Consider the following 18,080-nt stretch of genomic DNA (forward strand, 5'->3'; position numbering starts at 1 on the left):
TAGCCTGATTCTGTCTTTTTAGAGAGAAATTCTGCCAGTGATAATTTCATGCTTCCACGCATATTTCAGAGCCAGGTGTCAAAAAATTTAATAACAGAATTTTGCAGATTTGGGCAAGTCTTGAGCTTAAAAATTCTTACCTTCTTCAATCTTGAATACATACACAAGTAATTCTTAAGAAAAGGGAAATGGGTTGAAGGTGTTACTAACATACAAATTAAATCGAGATTTCTATATACATTCATATATATGCACCACAATCTTGTAACTCCTGTTATTATCATGTCTTTTCTCATTTTTTTTTAAATCATGCAATTATTTATTTATTTAATGTTATTTTTCATCATGGCTTATGTTGAAATGAATATCAAATCCTTTTTTTCCAGGCAGTAATGCGTCCTCCAACACACTCAAGCGTCCTGTAATGATGTAGAAAACTGCAGTACATGCCATATGTGTGACACACACACACGCACACACACACAAGCACGCGCGCACGCGCACACACACAGACCTGCACCCATATGCTACAATCCTGTGATAAGGACGTCATCATGATCCCCCTCTCTCCCACATCCACAGGCTTTATTATAACACGCAGTCAAAGTGCAGGCTCAACCGTGATACATCATTTTGATGCAGTAATGTCTTTTTTTGGGTACCTGGCTCTTGCTGTAACATTTAGCGTGGCGACCATGGTAGCGACGTAGGTATTTTTCAAACTATTTCGGGGTAAAGGGGGACACTGGCTTCACCAAACAGCTGCAAGCTAACAGTAGCTTTAGCGGAGGAGACGGTGCGGTGCAGCTGGCTCAGCTAACGTTAGCAGCCACAGCTGTTGACAAGTCCACACAAACTGCACCGACTCTCGGTCCATCCCGCTGGAGTAACGTTACCGGGCAAAGAGGAGGAAATGAACGAGCTGGTGAAGAGTCTGCCCTCCCCGACTCTACCGGGGCTCCACCTGCCATGTTTGGATACCGGTACCTACAAAGGCTGGCTCTTTAAATGGACCAACTATCTGAAGGGTTACCAGCGGCGGTGGTTCGTCCTCAGTAACGGCCTGCTGTCCTACTACAGGTAACGGTGACTAACGGCTGCACCGACCGCTTGGGCTCGACCTGACCCCCTTTTGTAGCTTTTATTAATTTGGTCACAAAAGTTTATAGTTATTACATTTGTTAGCTGCATATTGGCAGAGTTGATTTGTTGCTTAAGTGTTTTTTTAAAATGTGAAATCAAACTTTTTACCTTTATCTTAACTTATGTGGACGCAGAGGGAGAAAACGTTAACGTTACCCCGAGTGATGCCTCCTGACTAGCAACAACAAAAATCACCTGAGTCATAGCCATTGGAGGAAATATCTCAGTTTTTGAGTTTTTAATAACAAATATTTTAATTCAACAGCTAATCTATTTTACATGTGTTGTCCTTCAGTATTTTAACATATTCAATGCGTTTTAATAGCCTATAAGATTATACCGAGCTATACAGTGTTCACTTCAAACCTAAGCAAATTGGCCTAATTTCTTGCAAAAACACTGGAGAAAGGCAATGAGCAATAACTGAGGATATAACCCCCAAAAATAACAAGAAATTAAAAAGTACAAGAATATTACCTGAAAATAAAAAAAATAAAAAGTAAAATAAATAATAAAGAATAAACAAACAAGGGAATTACCTAAAAAGTGCATTTTGCTAATTCTGTGACATAATTTTGAATAATTATTCTAATTATAAATATAGTTCTTTTTCTAATTTTCCCTAGATATTTTTGCTTTGCCTTTTCCCCCATTTTTCCCCTAAATCTACCAATTTCTTGCTATTTGTGGAACATTTATTGCCAAGTTGATCATTGCATATCCCCTACGTCTTTAACCGACACTGAAACAAGAGTTCAAAGGTTTAATTACTTGTAAAGGTCCTCCGAAAGAAGCACAAGAAAAGTGATGGGGGTTAACTAAGCTAGCAAACTAATGCTAGCTTGTTTAATTTAAGGGACTGTTCATTATTTATGAGGGAAGGGGTGGTGCAGAATGTGGAAGCACTCCAAATAATTTTATAAGCACTGGGAAAGGAGTTATGTTTTGTGATTTGTCATAGGGGAGGGACATTCAATCTTTAATGCTCGTATTTTGCATTAATTTTAAATACCGTCAGAATCCTAAAACCTGCAAGTTGGTTTGAAAGGCATATTTTCTTATAGATTGCTAAAATTACACAATTTACCATAGCCACAAACTGTGAAATATATGGTTATTTTAGGGATGCTCAAGGAAATATATTTGTAGCTCTGGGGATGGTCATATAAAAAACTCATACCGCAGTTACTGTGATTCATAAAGTACAGTCCCTAAGCTAGCTAATGCATTTTATTTGTTTGTAAAGATATCTGAAATAAAGGAGCCTAGGAAGAGTGGTTCATTTGTTCCGTATTTTACTATATGTTTTGATTATGGCAATCATCCCATCCAAATTGTATAATCTAAAGATAAAATTTTTATCGTCTGTATGTTTTGCCTGCTGCATGTTATACACAAACAATGAGGGAATGCTAAACTACCTTGTAAAAAAAATCACTATTATAATATATAAAATCTCTATTCGAGGGACCTTAATCATGTAAGCCTAAAAAGGTCAGAGTGTTAAGCTGTAGTATACAGTATGTTGCCTAAAGCCTTTAGACAAATGTAGGTTACAAACTGTCCAAAGCATAACAGTTGAGAAAAGCCTTCATCATGTTCAGAAAACATATTGGAATATTTTATTTTAGCAGTAAACAACTTAAAAATCAATCAAAAAACAGAGCACCATCTTTCTCATCATTTCACCAACTGTCTCATATGCTTCCTTTAGGACTCATGCCGAGATGGCGCACACCTGCCGGGGCACAATTCCCTTAGCAACAGCACACATTGAGGTGGGTGACACCTGCCACCTGGTTTTAACTAGCGGAGGCCGAAGCTACCACCTGAAAGCAACCTCTGAGGGAGAGTGCCAGCGATGGGTGTCAGCGCTGCAGCAAGCGAAGGCCAATTCCTCTATGATGATGCATCACTCAGGTAAGATTGACATTTTATATTCTGTGTGACCCGTATAAGAGTCACTATTCAAATTTTGATGTAATTGTAAATTGGTTTATAGCTGTACTAATGCATGGTTAAGAAACAATGTGACTTCTTAAAATGGGCAGCACTTTAATGCAGGCAAACTAGCCACCGTTTCTTTCTTTTTTCTTTTTTTTTTTTGATAGATTTGTTGTTCCCTTTAAGAAATACCTTGCAGAATACCTTTCACCCAAGAAAGTCCAAGGTAGATAAACTATATTTAGTTGTAACCTGAATACAGGCTCATGCAGCCAAGACCCACTTCCCTAAATGCATATTTTATTTGTAGCCTCCAAGGTTATGTAAACAAAAAACCACAAGAGGGCAATGCTGTTCCATATGTTCTGATGGAGACAGCAGCTGGGACAAGTGTGTCGTGTGTGTCCATGCAAAATCTTCATTTAATCATGTCATTTGACATTACTTATTTTTATTTATTCATTTATGTAGTACTTTTTTGTGATCAATTTTTTAAAATTATTATTTGAATACAAGGAGGGTAAGCCCCATAGTGGTCGTGGCGCCCATTAGCTCAGTTGGTAAAGCAGTCATGTAAATTTCCTCGCCGCAGTGGCTGCGGGTGCACAGTATGTCATCCCCTATCTCCAGTAAAGGGAAAAAGCCATAAAATAATCTTTAAAAAAAGCCCCATTTTCCCTTTCACTGCTGCGGAGCAAACCCATAAATATTATAGACATAAACCAGCAACATTCAGACACAAGAGAATTTGATAACTGTGCTGATTTTCTCCATTATAAATGATGATATCCACAGAAATAGCCAAAAATATACATAATATATATGTATATGAAATAGCCAAAAAATGTACATGTAATATATACTATGTTAATAATAATAATAATATTTCTAAACTTTAAATATACATATTTTAATATGACATGATGTTATGTAATATAATATGCTGTGTATTCTATGAGTCTGGGAGACATTTTCTGTTTCTGCTCTCTAGACTTATTTGTTTCTTTGGGATGTTTAAAAGACAAAAATCAGGAGCAAAGATGCACAGTGGGTTATTTCCCCCATCTCCCTTTCTGTCCATCTCTTCTGCACAAATGTGCACAGACATATGCAGCCTCCACCTCCCTCCCACTCCATCTCCTTTCCCCCTCCCTGTCTCCTTCAGTATGACGACAGTGAGAGCTGAATGAAATGACCTTCCTTTAGACTCCACCTCCCGTTCTGGTAGCAGGAGGGGTAAAAACGATAGAGGGTGTGAGGATTTTCATTGAAAATATTTTTCACTCTGTGGACAAAAGGGAGACACGAGAGTAGCCTTTCCAATTAGTTTCACTTTGTAAGTAATCTTTTGATTATTTCACGAAGAGCAGAATAAGAATTAAGATAGAGGGTGCGTGCTTGTTTGCATATATTTTATGTGTGTGTTTTTTAATTGTTGCTGAGTGTGTCTGTTTATGGAGTTCAGTGAGTTTTGCTGTGTTTTGTGCAAATGTCCATAAATGTATTGCATTTCTCAAATGAAATCATTTGCTGTAAAGTTAACAACATGGCACCGTAAATTTCAAAGACACTGCAGAAAAGCAGAGCAGTATTTTACAAGCAGCCTCAGCAGAATGTGCAGAATTTGACTGACTTGAATCCTCTATTTTGTCAGGTTTATTCCTGTCAATACAGCTGCAAGAGGAATCATGTGTGTGCTGTAAGCACCCTTTACTGCTGAGTAAAAGGTTTGCACCTGCAAGATGCAAATCAATGCTTTCTGTTAGTCTAGCCACATTAGCATATGGAGAGGTGTTTATGCTGCTGACATTGTGTAACAATGGACTTTGCCTTACTGGTGGTGCTTACAGCCATAATACTAAGCAGGATTTAAGGAGTTGAGACCATTTAGATTATTCTACACAGCCTTCGTTTCTTTATAAGGATCCTCATAATTCAGAAATTGTGTTTTGTGCTGCTACTATTTTGTCTTCATAATCATAATCTGACCATGACTGAGTATTGAAACCTGGATCAACATCACTTTCCTTGTGCTGCATTCAGACACCTTTCACAAGTATTTAATTCATTTAACCAAGAGCAAATTGATTTGATTTCTTTCACAAACACAGGAAAAAAAGGCAAAAAGCAACTTGGCATGAAATGTCCAACAAATTGCAAGGTATTGGTGGATTTGGAATATTTTTCAATTTTGTGTGTGTACATACATATATAGTCTAGATTTTTTTTTTTAAATCTAGAGAACTTTCTAATAATCACAATAATATATTTAAAATTATTTTTCAAAATGATTACAATTTTAAGCATTTTAGGTCACTTCTTGTTTGTTTGTTTGTTTGTTTGATTTACTTCCTTTTTTTCTTCTTTTATATTTATTGCTTGTTAATTTTTGGATAATTTCTTCTTAAGTTACTTTCTTTTCATGTTTTTTTTTAATAAATCATGCCAATTTGCCCAAGTTTCAAAGTGTTAATATCCTATTAATCTAATGTCAAAAATAGACAATACTGTCTACTTCTCACGATCTTAATCAGAATAACAGTGTGTTTTATGCACGTGCAAGAACAGACACAAATTCTCATGTGTTCATGTGTGTGTGATGTGATTACAGATTATTATTGCATGAGCCTCGTGTTATGCGCTTACTGGCAATAATAGCAGGGCAAATTAATTGGCTAGAAGTGGATTAGAACAGCAGTAATTATGTGGATGTTGCCGAAGGTATCTAGCACTTAACTTCTAATAGCTGTCACATGAGTACTATTATTATAAAAGGGAATGTTGTAATATAAAATTCAAACGTCTCTGACAACAAGTCCAGGGTGAAAGTTTAACGTGTGAGAGTAAATCCAAATAAGTGTTTACAGGGAGGAAACTCGGGTTGTGCTACAGCAAGCTTTCAGCATATTACAGTCAGACGACTATACTGCAAACGCTTACAGTGCATCCTCTGGTTTTTAACGCTGATTCTCTCTTCCCACACTGTGTCCATATTGGTGCTCCCTCTATCACCTGTGGGTGTGTTTTCATGATTCAACGATGAGTCACCAATTTGTCTCAGACTCACCAATGTCCTGCGTGAAAAAAAAAACATTAGTACACAGAGCAGACCAGTAAGCCTCTCTCAACTATATGTGTGTTAATATTTTATGGATGTGTGTTATGCACTTCAGTATAAACAGCAGCTTGATTGAGTTTAGAGCACAGCACTTAACACCTTCAGCATAATAAGTCAAGTAAAATCCTTTTCTCACTCTACAGTATACAGGTCATGAAACCATTACACATGCCTGAAGGATTTTTTTACCCTATCATTTTTAATCTCCTTCTCCTGAGACTTTGTAATTCCAGTTTGTCCTGATTGTTTTTATTACTTTTCCCCTCCGATAGAGTAGTAGTAGTTTGTCTCCGTGCTTTGGTACTCACAGGCAAAGCAGACACTGGCCTAGATTCAGTCAGTGTTTTCAGAGTGCACGCACAATCTGTTTCTTTTAGCAGAGAAGAAATGTTTTGACCTAGAAAAGTTGTATTACATATGACAGAGGCAGTCATTTGCACTTTAGAGATAGATTATTGTGTTGTTATTTGTGACTAGAGTAGGAAACTGGTATTATTGAAACATCTAGTAATGACAGTAGTGCTTTATAGGTGTCTTTATCTTTATCTTTTCAACAGTGCCTTTTTTCACTCAGAGGCTTAAATAGAGCACAGTGTCCATTTTTGCAAGCATTATTCAAAGCCTCAGAATTTATTAAAATGTCATGTCAAAATCCAAAGGTTTAATACTGAATGTGCTTTTAATGACAAGAAACTGTGTTTAAATGAATGCACACATACAATCAGTTACTGTCATGCTGTAGCCAAACAAAGATACAGAAAAAGGTTTCATCTAATTTTGACACCTTTTTCCTGAATTTGAAGCTAAAAATGTCAATAGAAGAGACTGTAGGCTTCAATTTGTGTTTAATGTCATATATGAAGCCCATTAATCAGTCCAGTCTCCCCGCTTGCCTTCTGAAATCCCTGAGACTGATGGCTCAGCTCATGCCGACAAGGGGAGAGAAAGAGTGGAGGAAAAGGGTAGTGCGTCATCCCATTTTTCTCCCTTTTCTTCTAAAAATAGCCTAGCCTCCTGATTGCACAGGCCTACGTTTCCAGGGCAACAGTGTTCATTCACAGCTTTCCGATCTTGTAGAGGAAGGGGTGTGGGGGATCAGGGTGTGAGGTGTTATTATCTGCCTCCATCCGTTCCCCCTAAGCACTCTCTAAACTCATTTCAATCTAAATTTAGAGGATTAAAATAGCTTTCCTAATGTTTGATAATAAGACATGTTATGTTAACCACAGTTTCACAACACACCGTTTATACAGACATAATCTCTGATACCCATCATCTTTGGTAAAATATGTAATTTGTGCACTGCTTTTATTGTTTGTCTTTGTTTGAAGATGACTCAGGAGATGAAGGCCCTTTACCTCAGGAAGATCGAACCCTGTCCCAAGGGGTGCTCAAGACTCTGGCCAGCAAGCTAGACGACCTGAGCACCTGTAATGAGCTGATAGGAAAGCACGGTGCAGCCCTCCAGCGCTCCCTCAGCGAACTTGAGGAACTGCGTGGCTCCGCTGACAGCACAGACAGAGTGAAAGCAGTTAATGAGCGAGCCACCCTTTTTCGCATCACCTCCAATGCTATGATCAATGTGAGTTCACATGGTGCAGCGGTATAACTCCTGATCGTTTGTCTCTTTTTAATGAGGGAATGCAGCATGAGGGCTCTGCCCGCATCTTTGAACGTGTTTTGTCCTCACACCTCAGGCTTGTCGTGACTTTCTGGACGTAGCTGAATCTCACAGCCGGAGGTGGCAAAAGACCCTGCAGCATGAGAGAGAGCAGCGTCACCATCTGGAGGAGACAATCGAACAGTTAGCCAAACAGCACAACAGCTTAGAGAGAGCCTGGAGGGAGAACCCCACCTCATATACAGGTGAGGCACATCACTCTGAAGTGTGAAAGGAAAAGTACATTTAGTCTCACAGAATAAGAATATGGCCCTCTTCTGGACAGTAGCAGTGATGCATTTCTATCACAGAGATGAAGCTCAATCAGACATGTGAATTTTGTGAATTTATCTACATAGTAAGTAAAAACAAAATGCCACAGCCCTTCTAAACTACCAGTTCAGTGACAAGTATGATGTTTGTGTTCTGCTCAGATTGTCTTATATGCTGATTTAACAAAAAATGGAGGCCATAAATATTAGCAAATATCTTACTAAATGTATCACAATTAGGGTTGGTGACCACTGTTCCTTTCTGTCAGGGTGTTTTGGATTTTTTTTTTTTTGCTTGGTACATAATGTCATTTTTTTAACTCACATTACATAATTTTACAATGGTTGCAATTTAAAGATGTGATCAAGGCAGAGTAGCTACTGCAAATCACAGTTACAAAGGTCCATACACAAATGTATTGTATAGTTGCCACTGATATTCCCTTTTTTATTTAGTTAGTTAGTTTAGCTATTGTGTATTATGTTAAGATTGCATGATTTTTATACATATAGATTAAAGACGCTAGGATAACCCATCCCCTATTCTGTTTGTTGCTTTAGGTGTGGAGCGGTCTCAGGAGGGGGATGCGAGTGATGAGAATGACGACGCAGAGTTCTTCGATGCCATGGAGGACTCTGCATTCATAACCGTGACTGCGAGTGGCAACATACAGCACAAGTGAGACATCATCTCTGTACACAGTATAGTCTCAGAGCTGCGTTCTCCATCTGCAACAAGCACAGTTACTTTAAACAGTATTTCAAGCAGGAGAGACAAGTCAGTTAAGTAAAATGTAATTGTTTATTGCAGATTATGGGCGAACAGGTGAGATATGATAATTAAGAGTTGACAGAAAGACTTTGGTGCTCAGACTCTACTGAGAGATTTTGTAATCAAGGGTTGTCTTCACTGAGCAGCAGCACGATAAATCCCCCCCATGGAGTCCAGACACTGATGGTGGTGATGACTCTGCTGAGAGTGATGAGGATGATGAAGCTGATGAGTCTGCAAAGACTAGGTGTTGATAAGGAAGTGGAGGGTCACACACATAGAATCATATTTAAGAAGGCAGCAGCAAGATGATGGGTGAACAATGAAGGTGTGTTGCTGTGTTATTGGTTAAATGAGGTCAGCTGATAGAACAGCTGATATCTCAATTGAGATATCAGCTGTTCTCTCTGTTGAGATATTCATGGCTAATGAAAATAAATATTCCACTAATATTCCTATTTACGCACAGACTGCACACTCAGATTATAGTGCCCTAACGTGTCATTTATCATGTCAAGAAATGGAAAAGTGGAGTTGCTAGAGACGCTTCTGCCATTTCACTTCTTTATATCAAAATATGATTTTTTTCAAAGTTTTCAACCAACGGCAGACTTGTTCAACCATTTTAACACATCCTCTCTCTTTCACTCCTTCAACCACCTGCTTAAAAACATTGCCATTACAATATTTGCTCATATTCAGAAAACAGCTAATATCCAAGTCAGTGTGTTTACTTGACCCATATCAAACTCAGAATATCGTCACATTTGGAAAGTTAGTGGAATATTATTCTGCATGTAAACACAGTCAATGGCGGGAGGAAATTCTGAGCGAGCTTGCGTGCAAAGAGTAAATGGCAGATGGTGTGACAAATAAATTACAGACCTAAGCATGCCTAAGTAAAGTCTTCTTGACTGAAGCTTCATTTAAATAATGTTGCTTTCTCTCAGGCGCTCAGGGAGTAATCAGAGTATGATGAGTGGAGGAATGTCCAATGACTGGACTCACAATGAGAATGTAAGTTCCATGCATGCCCAGGTGTCTTCCTAGTTGTTGCTATACACACCCATATTCACTTGTATGAAAATGAAAACATTAATAATTCTGTCCTTTTATTTTCAGGACACCTCAGGCACAAACCACATGCAGCTACGAAGAACAAGACGCAGTCGTATACCTGACAAACCAAATTACTCCCTTAACCTGTGGAGCATCATGAAGAACTGCATTGGCAAAGACCTGTCCAAGATACCCATGCCTGTAAATAAAAAACATAAAGTGTACAAACTGGCTGATTTATTGTTTCTGAATATGAGTGAGAAACCCTTTTTGTCTGTGTGTGGTTGCAGGTAAACTTCAATGAGCCATTGTCGATGCTGCAGCGTCTGACGGAGGATCTGGAGTACAGCGAGCTCCTGGACCGCGCGGCTCGCTGTGATTCCTCTCTGGAGCAGATGTGCCTGGTGGCTGCCTTTTCTGTCTCCTCCTACTCCACTACAGTCAATCGAACAGCCAAGCCCTTCAACCCTCTACTGGGGGAGACTTACGAGCTGGACCGACTGGACGAGTATGGTTATCGCTCCATCTCTGAGCAGGTGAGACACACAAACACATTTTCTTACATGTATTTTACACCCAGACATACTTGTGGTATGACATCTATGTTGCCTCTGTTGACACCAGCTGATACCATTCACCCTCAGGTCAGTCATCACCCGCCAGCTGCTGCCCACCATGTGACCTCACAACGCGGATGGACCCTGTGGCAGTATATCACCATTGATAGCAAATTTCGTGGGAAATATATTTCTGTCATGCCATTAGGTAATAAACAAGTGACGTAATGCAGTTCATGCTGACACTAAGTACACTGTATTTTAATGTTTGTGTGTCTTTTTCGCTTCACTGTAGGAAACATTCACCTGCAGTTCCACTCAAGCGGAAACCACTACGTGTGGAGCAAAGTGACCTCAACGGTGCACAACATTATTGTGGGGAAACTTTGGATTGATCAGGTCTGTCGCTTTCCAGTTTTACTGTCAAAATCACTACCTCTCTCTGATTTGTTAGTTTGTGCTTATTTTTAGACTTTAAACTGTTCATTAGGCAACAGAGAGGCAATTACTGTTCAGAAAAACAAAATTGACAGAAATTAAATTAAATGTACTTTGCATCAATGAGTAAGTTTGTGTTTGTTTATATTACTGAGTAAAGTCATCAGGGTCATCATACACTTGTAAGTCTCATTTGTTTTTCTTGCTGTTTTCCTGTCTGTTGCTGTTGGCAGTCTGGGGACATTGACATTGTAAACAACACGACCAAGGACACCTGCCGTCTCAAATTCTCCCCCTACAGCTACTTCTCCCGAGAAGTTCCTCGCAAAGTAAGTCTGTTGTATATTTCGTTTCAGTTGGGAAACAGACTGCAGTTAGCATCTGTGTCTGTTATCTTCCGTCACGTTTTATTGCATTTGCACCATTTTACACGTCAGCTTACACAAGCCTGTGTCGAGAAACACTGTTAGCGTTGCTTTAGCTTAATATTGGTTCTTGATATGATCTTGTTTCTTGTGCATAGTGCTTATCAGTACAGAAAACCTTCAAGAGATGTCTAACTATTAATATATTTGTCTCATAATATCAGCATTTATCCAGAGAGAAGTCACAGAGTCATCAGCCATTGAGGAGCAGAAGCCTAAGAGTTTATTTTATCCCTTTTCCACTTTTTTGATAAAGTCAAATGTACATTATTGATACATGATTCAAACATCATCTCAAAATTTGGAGAAGCTGCCAGAATGTGAACTTAAAAATTAAGTAAAGGTATACTATTCAGGATTTTCCTAAAAAATCAAAATTTAGACTCATACTGTAGTAATCCCTTTCAATCATTAGTTATGACCCACCAGGAGTTTGTGGTGTTGTATCAGCCTAAACTCACTCCAAAGCTGTTAAATACTGACACTTGGTCAGTGGCCCTCGGCATGAGTGGCCCTTGGTGTCAGACACTGGCACTCCAAGACACCCTTTAGCGGTGGTATGAGATGCAATGGGGGCTGCATGTTTTGCTGCTGTGGGCCTAAACCAAAGGAAGTACATCTAAAAATTAAGTTCTAGAAGTTTATTTTGAAAAGAGACTGTATGCATTTAACAAGCAAAAACTATACATTTCTTGTGAAATGTATTGTGAATGTTTATTTTGAAAAGACACAATGCATTTTACAAGTGTTAATTGAGATGCTGTTTCTGGTAGAGCACCAAGAGCGTCATAGTTTGATATTGAGGGCAACTGACAGAGCATCGGTGCTTGATGAGTTGTGTGACAACATGTTGTATGTATTTATATGCAACCCTGCCCTCTGCCTTTATTTTCTTATTTTATTTTTATTTTACTGTGTTTGGGACATTCTTGGGCACAACGTGCAGGTGAAGTAACAACTTTATAAAAAGGTAGCTACACCATTGTAGTAGCACAAATCTGAGAGAAAGCTACAATAATCTCAGACACAGTGCTGCAAAAGCACAAATATAGCAAGGTGAAACACCATGCGGATGAAGCTCATTTCAAAACAAGAGGGAATCTGGCGTTGGCTCTTCTTTTTGCTTTCACTGGTGATACTGTTTTTAAACATTAACCAACAATTCCTGCATAGTATACCTTAAAGTAAAGCAGTACCCAGCTGTGAAAATGTCATTGCCTTGCAGTCAGAGTGTGCATGTAACTGATCTCTTCCTGTGTATCATCTCCTCTGGTGTCTCTAGGTGACAGGAGTGATAGAGGACAGAGAGGGCACAGCCCATTACATCCTGTCAGGAACCTGGGACGACAAGATGGAGAGTGCCAAAATAGTGGACAGCAGCCAAGGGTGCGGAGGCTCTGAAGGCAAACAAAAGACAGTTTATCAGACTCTTCAGCCCAAACTGTTGTGGAAAAAATATCCTCTACCGTATGTTTATCTCAAGTACCACATTTCTACATTAACTTGAATATTGAATGTGGAATTTCAATTTACTCCCTTTTGCATCTATCTTCTCTTATTTCTCTTTCTTTTCTGTCTGTCACTTTCCAGAGATAACGCAGAGAATATGCACTATTTCTCGTCCTTGGCTCTGACTCTCAATGAGCCAGAAGAAGGTATTGCGCCCACTGACAGTCGTCTGCGACCAGACCAGCGGCTAATGGAGGCAGGTGTGTGGGATGAAGCAAATGTACAGAAGCAGCGTCTAGAGGAGCGTCAGAGGCTGGAGAGGAAAAGAAGAGAGGCGCAAGCCACTCAGGCCCTGGAGGAAGGTGAGAATAACCCAAAATATGTTTTGGTTAATGTTACTTTACTTGAATTTTTGAGCTTCACTGTGCAGAATGTATTTAAATTCATCTTCTGAAGGGTGGTCATTTAATATGCAACTTACACAAATGCAAAGTAGAAACTTGAAACCTCCAGTACACAAACACTGAGAGTTGACTCTTAAGTGAAGCAGAGGACATCTTTTATCTAATAGTTTTGCATCCAGTTTATCAAATATTTGCATATTAATATATTCTACTTTTTTTAAAGAGAAAGGAGATGTTATTTCTAGTTTTTTTTTTAAACTGGAATCTTGACAAAGACATTGAGGCTGTTAACATGCCTCTTGTGTTATACAATCATGGAAGTGGAATGCTTTATGTCTGTCTGTTCACTCCAGGCATTATAATCTGCCTCCACATGCGTCATCACCGCATCATGCGTGACCACTTGTGATCGCATCTTACTTCATACACTTTATGCAAATAAACACGCAAATTATTTCCGCTTGCAAAGACAAAATGCATACTAACAGCATTTACTATTTATAGTGAAAAAAATCTTAATTGTAGAGCTGCATGCATCATATTGACAGCCCCTCCTTGCGACAAGGCTAACTTTTAGGATTATACAGCTCAGATGACCTAATGGTTATTAATGGGTTAGCGTTAGAGTTGAGCCGTTTTTGTGTCAGTTAGAGTTAGAGTTTGTGCAGACGTTTAACTGGCTATTCACTGGGAGGAGAGCAGCTCCAGAGAAGATCCCTCAGCTCTGCATCTTTGTAACCGTGCCAACAGAAAGTGCTCTTGTGTGGCATCGAGTAGCAAGTGCATCAGCTGAGAAGGCAGTCTTTCAGTGCGGCTCACGACACATTAACGTTCACACTTGTGAAAGAATGTGGCGATATGAGCAACTCACATCCAAACGTGGTCTGAGCAATTGAATCTCAAGACCCTTTTAGGATGCATTTGGTGTTCCCACACCTGTACGTAGACCTATCCACTTCCACAGGGACACGTGCTAATACCAGTTGTGAGCAGGGCTATTGTGATATTCTAGAAATATACTCTAATTCAGTCATGCCTAAAGAAAACATGATTCTGTGTCATCAGGGCAAGACATTGAGGGTTACCAGCCACTGTGGTTTGAGAAGAGGACAGATGATGTGGGAGAAAGCACCTACGTCTACAGGGGCGGCTACTGGGAAGCCAAAGAAAGACAGGACTGGAGCCAGTGCCCTGAGATCTTCTAGGACAAAAGCTCCCGTTACACCGTGGCATCAGACAGGCTGATGTGAGGATACTCTGTGAGTTATGGACAGCTGTTTGTGTGTGGATGTGACTGTGTGAGTGCGTGAACCAGCTATTGAAAGAAGCCGTCAGTCAAGCACAACACAAGCTCCTGCTTCCACTTACTACTCCGCTCTCTTCTGCTCTTATAACTTGTGTTTTCAGAATGCATGGCCTCAGTGTGTGTGTGTGTGTTGTGTGTAGGCTTATTTAGCATCGTAAAGAAATGATTAATGAGAGTACATACAGTTCTAATGCGTGTCTGTGTGTGTGTAGGGTTGAGAGATTTACATATGCTTTGCAGTGAAGTGATTTCTGCACCAAAACACACACGTTTCAGTGGGTGTGTATGGGAGTGACTTGGGAGCAAGGAGTGCCGTAGAAGTTTAGGTACGAGCACTGAATGTCTTGTTCTCCTCAAAGCTGGAACAACATGTTCCTCCTGTTGGGCTCTGACAGGCACACCACACTTTTTAAGGACCGTAGCAGGACTACGCATTCCTCTACGCTTTGAGACATTTTTCACAGCAGAACTTCACTTACTGAGCCCTCTGATTCTTGGGGATTTTTAAAGGTCTACTTCTCAAAGTTGCCCAAACTTTATCCTAAAGGATTTGAATTTATTTTCCAGTCTGACTGGAACTCTAACAAGCGTTTACTGGCCCATGAGAACCAAAGTAGATGTCATTCTCTTTGGACAACTGACTGAATACACCACGCTGTTTTACAGACAACTGCTGCTTTCCACATGATCTTGAAATAACGTGTCTGATTGCATTAAAGGGGCACTCCACTTTTTACTAGAATGAAGATTACTATGTCGCCTGTGAAAACAGCTGCATGTTTTCACAGGAGGAGTTTGCTGAGTCAGGCAGAATTCCTAAAGTGACGTCACTTGAGTTATCTCTGCTTGGACTTGCACAAATTTGTAACAGACAGCTTACGTTATGTTAGGCCATGCAATTTGAAAAGTTAACCAAGCTGCAGGTTCTAACTAAAGACACCAATGAGTTGCATTACAGGAAATGTGTTATCCAGAAATTTTGGACCCAAAAACTTAAAGTCAGGATATCATCACCTCTGCTGCGTCTGTTTTGATAACTCTGATCATAAATCCCTAAACGTAATGGTCCAGTGTGCAGGATTTAGTAGCATTTATCAGTGAGGATGCAGAACTGAAACTTCTCCTTTGTGCAGAGCATGTAGGAGAACTACGGGGGCTGACACAAATAGCCATACCTACAGCCAGTGTTTACATGGTTGTTCTGGGCCACTGTAGAAATAACAGGGCAGACTCCGTGGAAGAGGATCTGCTCCCTTTTTAGATATAAACGGCTCATTCTAAGGTAATAAAAACAGAACAATTCTTGTTTTCAGATGATTATATAATGAATTATGAGTGAATTAAAACATAGTTATTAATATTTCATTCTATTTCTGAGAGTATATACCCCTAAATCTTACACACCGGACCTTTAATGGAACAATAAATCGCTGGAGTACTTCAGATATTTTAAGACTGAGGTCTTACTGAAGTATAAATCTGCTTGGCCTGGGGGATTTTCTTCAGCAAGGAATTATATTGGTGCTTAATGGTAATTTTAGCCTTAATTATCTAATAATGTAGTAAGTCCCTACTAGTAACCACTGGCTCCAGAGATTCTGTACGTATAATGAAAATCTGGCCCACTTTTTTTTTCTTTTGAGGGGATTTCAGGGTGAATTTTAATATCAGGGTTTAGGATCTTGGTAAGTAGCAACAAACTTGTTTCCCCTTGTAAAAACAGTAGAAAGGCTAACTCTGTGAGTGGTTTCTGTCTTTAAATTGCTTTATTTTGACATGGCAGCAATAACACAACTGCACAGTCACTTGAGAAGAAAATACTCCCAGGTCAGGGGCATGCTTTATGCAGCACAAAAAGTACATTTTGGTAACAGTAGTCCATTAGCTGAATGATAGTTATGTAAAGAAATCAGATTTATAAACATCAGTCAAGGACCCGAAACAATTAAAAAAGGCTTTGCAATACGTATGTTGAGGTTGTACATTAGTAGTATATAAATATTCTATAATAAGTAATGTTTATTTATAGTTTTCAGCTTAATGTGTATTATAATAGGTCATGATGCACATGTATAATTGCCTAGTAGCTTTTGGCCTGTATATAGCAATATAATACAAATAGAATTGCCTCGTGTATAATCACTGTAAGAAAATATTGTTTCACGTTACTTGAACGTTCACATTTTGGGCACTACTTAAACTCTATCTGTGTATACTTAAATGAAGTCAAGATTGTATACCAGTTAATGAGATGTTGAGGAATTATGAATATAAGTTCATAAGATATATAATATTGATGATGCAAATAAAGTGTTGTTCAGATAAAGCACAATGTTATGTATTTCTACAGGTAAAGATACATGCTATAATCTCAAAGGTTTCAATGGCGACATATAGCTATGCATGGTTTTACTTGTATGTGGACTCTTTCTGAAACATGATGTGAACTCACCTTTTGTGCCCAATGACCTCAAAAATGTTATATTTTTGAGCTCAAATAAAAGCATAAAGCTGTCACTGCTCTGTTGTTTACTGTCAAACCAATGTTGCTCAAATCACAAGGGACAGATGATACAGAGGACGCTCAGAGAAAGTGTCTGTCATAATGTCTCGAGGCCATCAGTTGGCTTGTGTCTTGGGACAGTGTCACTGGTCTGGGGTGAGGTCAAATATCAGCTGCTGTCATAAGTGCAAAATAACAAGCCAGGGGGCTGCAAAAAGGTGTGGGGAAGGCAATATATAATGAATATATTTTGAATATTTTTATATATTTTTTATGCACTGGGGAGGGAGTTAAGTTTTTTGATTTGTTAGACCACAGCCACCCGACTCTGATAAATTAAGTACAGTCCCTAACACTGTGAAGTCAGTGCATAGAAGGAATACTGATTTGTATGAGATAGTGGAATTGCACTAATGTCTAAGATTTGCTTGTTTTCGCCTTATTGTTACTACTTTAAATGTCCCATATTTTACACTTTTTTTGTGTTTTATTTGAAGGTTTGACATCCATAAGATATATTTGTGGTTTCAAATACCAAAAAGTATCGTATAGTTTTCAGTTCTCTTGGGAGCTCTGGCAAGAACAAGGTGTTTTGTTCTTTAATGGGTAATAATTTGCATTTTGCAATAAACCATGCAGCGGGTTCCCTAAGGGACTGTTTCTTTTTTTATGAGAGGGGAGGGGATGATGCAAAAATAGGGAAGTTAGTTAAAAAAACAAGTTAGTTTTTTTATTTGGGCTCAAGGGAGGGGCATACACCTTTAAATAGTTGTATTTTGCATTTATTTTATTGCTTTTTTAACATGCCTTCCAAATCCAACGAAATATGACGCCATTTATCATAGCTAGAAACTGCAAAACAATTATTGTTGGATTTTCACATTTCCAAGGTCCTTGGACACATCATGTGCCACAAACACTTCAGCCAGAAAAAAAGGCATAACCACATCTGAGCTTAAAATAGTGATGTCATTAAAAGCACTTCAATCATTTGAAAATTGGCAACAACAAAAAAAAACTTACCAGCATG

General features: G+C 39.0%; 1 protein-coding gene across 2 annotated transcripts; it reads left to right on the forward strand.

Annotated features, from left to right (window-relative positions):
• The first annotated feature begins 551 nt into the window (after positions 1-551).
• osbp2a (oxysterol binding protein 2a) lies at positions 552-17,064 on the forward strand. Of its 2 annotated transcripts, XM_042509943.2 has the most exons (14): positions 552-1,080; positions 2,858-3,063; positions 7,537-7,787; positions 7,903-8,071; positions 8,699-8,816; positions 9,860-9,926; positions 10,032-10,169; positions 10,259-10,504; positions 10,613-10,733; positions 10,821-10,924; positions 11,197-11,292; positions 12,671-12,855; positions 12,979-13,199; positions 14,307-17,064. In XM_042509943.2, the coding sequence occupies exons 1-14, from the start codon at positions 914-916 to the stop codon at positions 14,444-14,446; spliced, it is 2,229 nt and encodes a 742-aa protein (XP_042365877.1). In that variant the 5' UTR covers positions 552-913; the 3' UTR covers positions 14,447-17,064. The 2 variants fall into 2 exon arrangements, with proteins under 2 accessions (XP_042365877.1, XP_087927355.1); XM_088071229.1 differs by lacking the exons at positions 552-1,080; positions 2,858-3,063 and adding an exon at positions 5,215-5,248.
• The last annotated feature ends 1,016 nt before the right edge of the window (positions 17,065-18,080 follow it).

This window comes from Plectropomus leopardus, chromosome 20 (assembly GCF_026936395.1).
Source record: "Plectropomus leopardus strain MGB_pleo_1.0 chromosome 20, ASM2693639v1, whole genome shotgun sequence".
Taxonomy (NCBI): Eukaryota; Metazoa; Chordata; class Actinopteri; order Perciformes; family Serranidae; genus Plectropomus; species Plectropomus leopardus.

Excerpts from the sequence above, each read along its gene's own strand:
- osbp2a (XM_042509943.2), top strand. The coding sequence starts at position 914 with ATGAACGAGCTGGTGAAGAGTCTGCCCTCCCCGACTCTACCGGGGCTC. Across the intron at positions 8,072-8,698 it reads GAACCCCACCTCATATACAG|GTGTGGAGCGGTCTCAGGAG; the intron begins GTGAGGCACATC and ends TTGTTGCTTTAG. Across the intron at positions 11,293-12,670 it reads CCCGAGAAGTTCCTCGCAAA|GTGACAGGAGTGATAGAGGA; the intron begins GTAAGTCTGTTG and ends TGGTGTCTCTAG.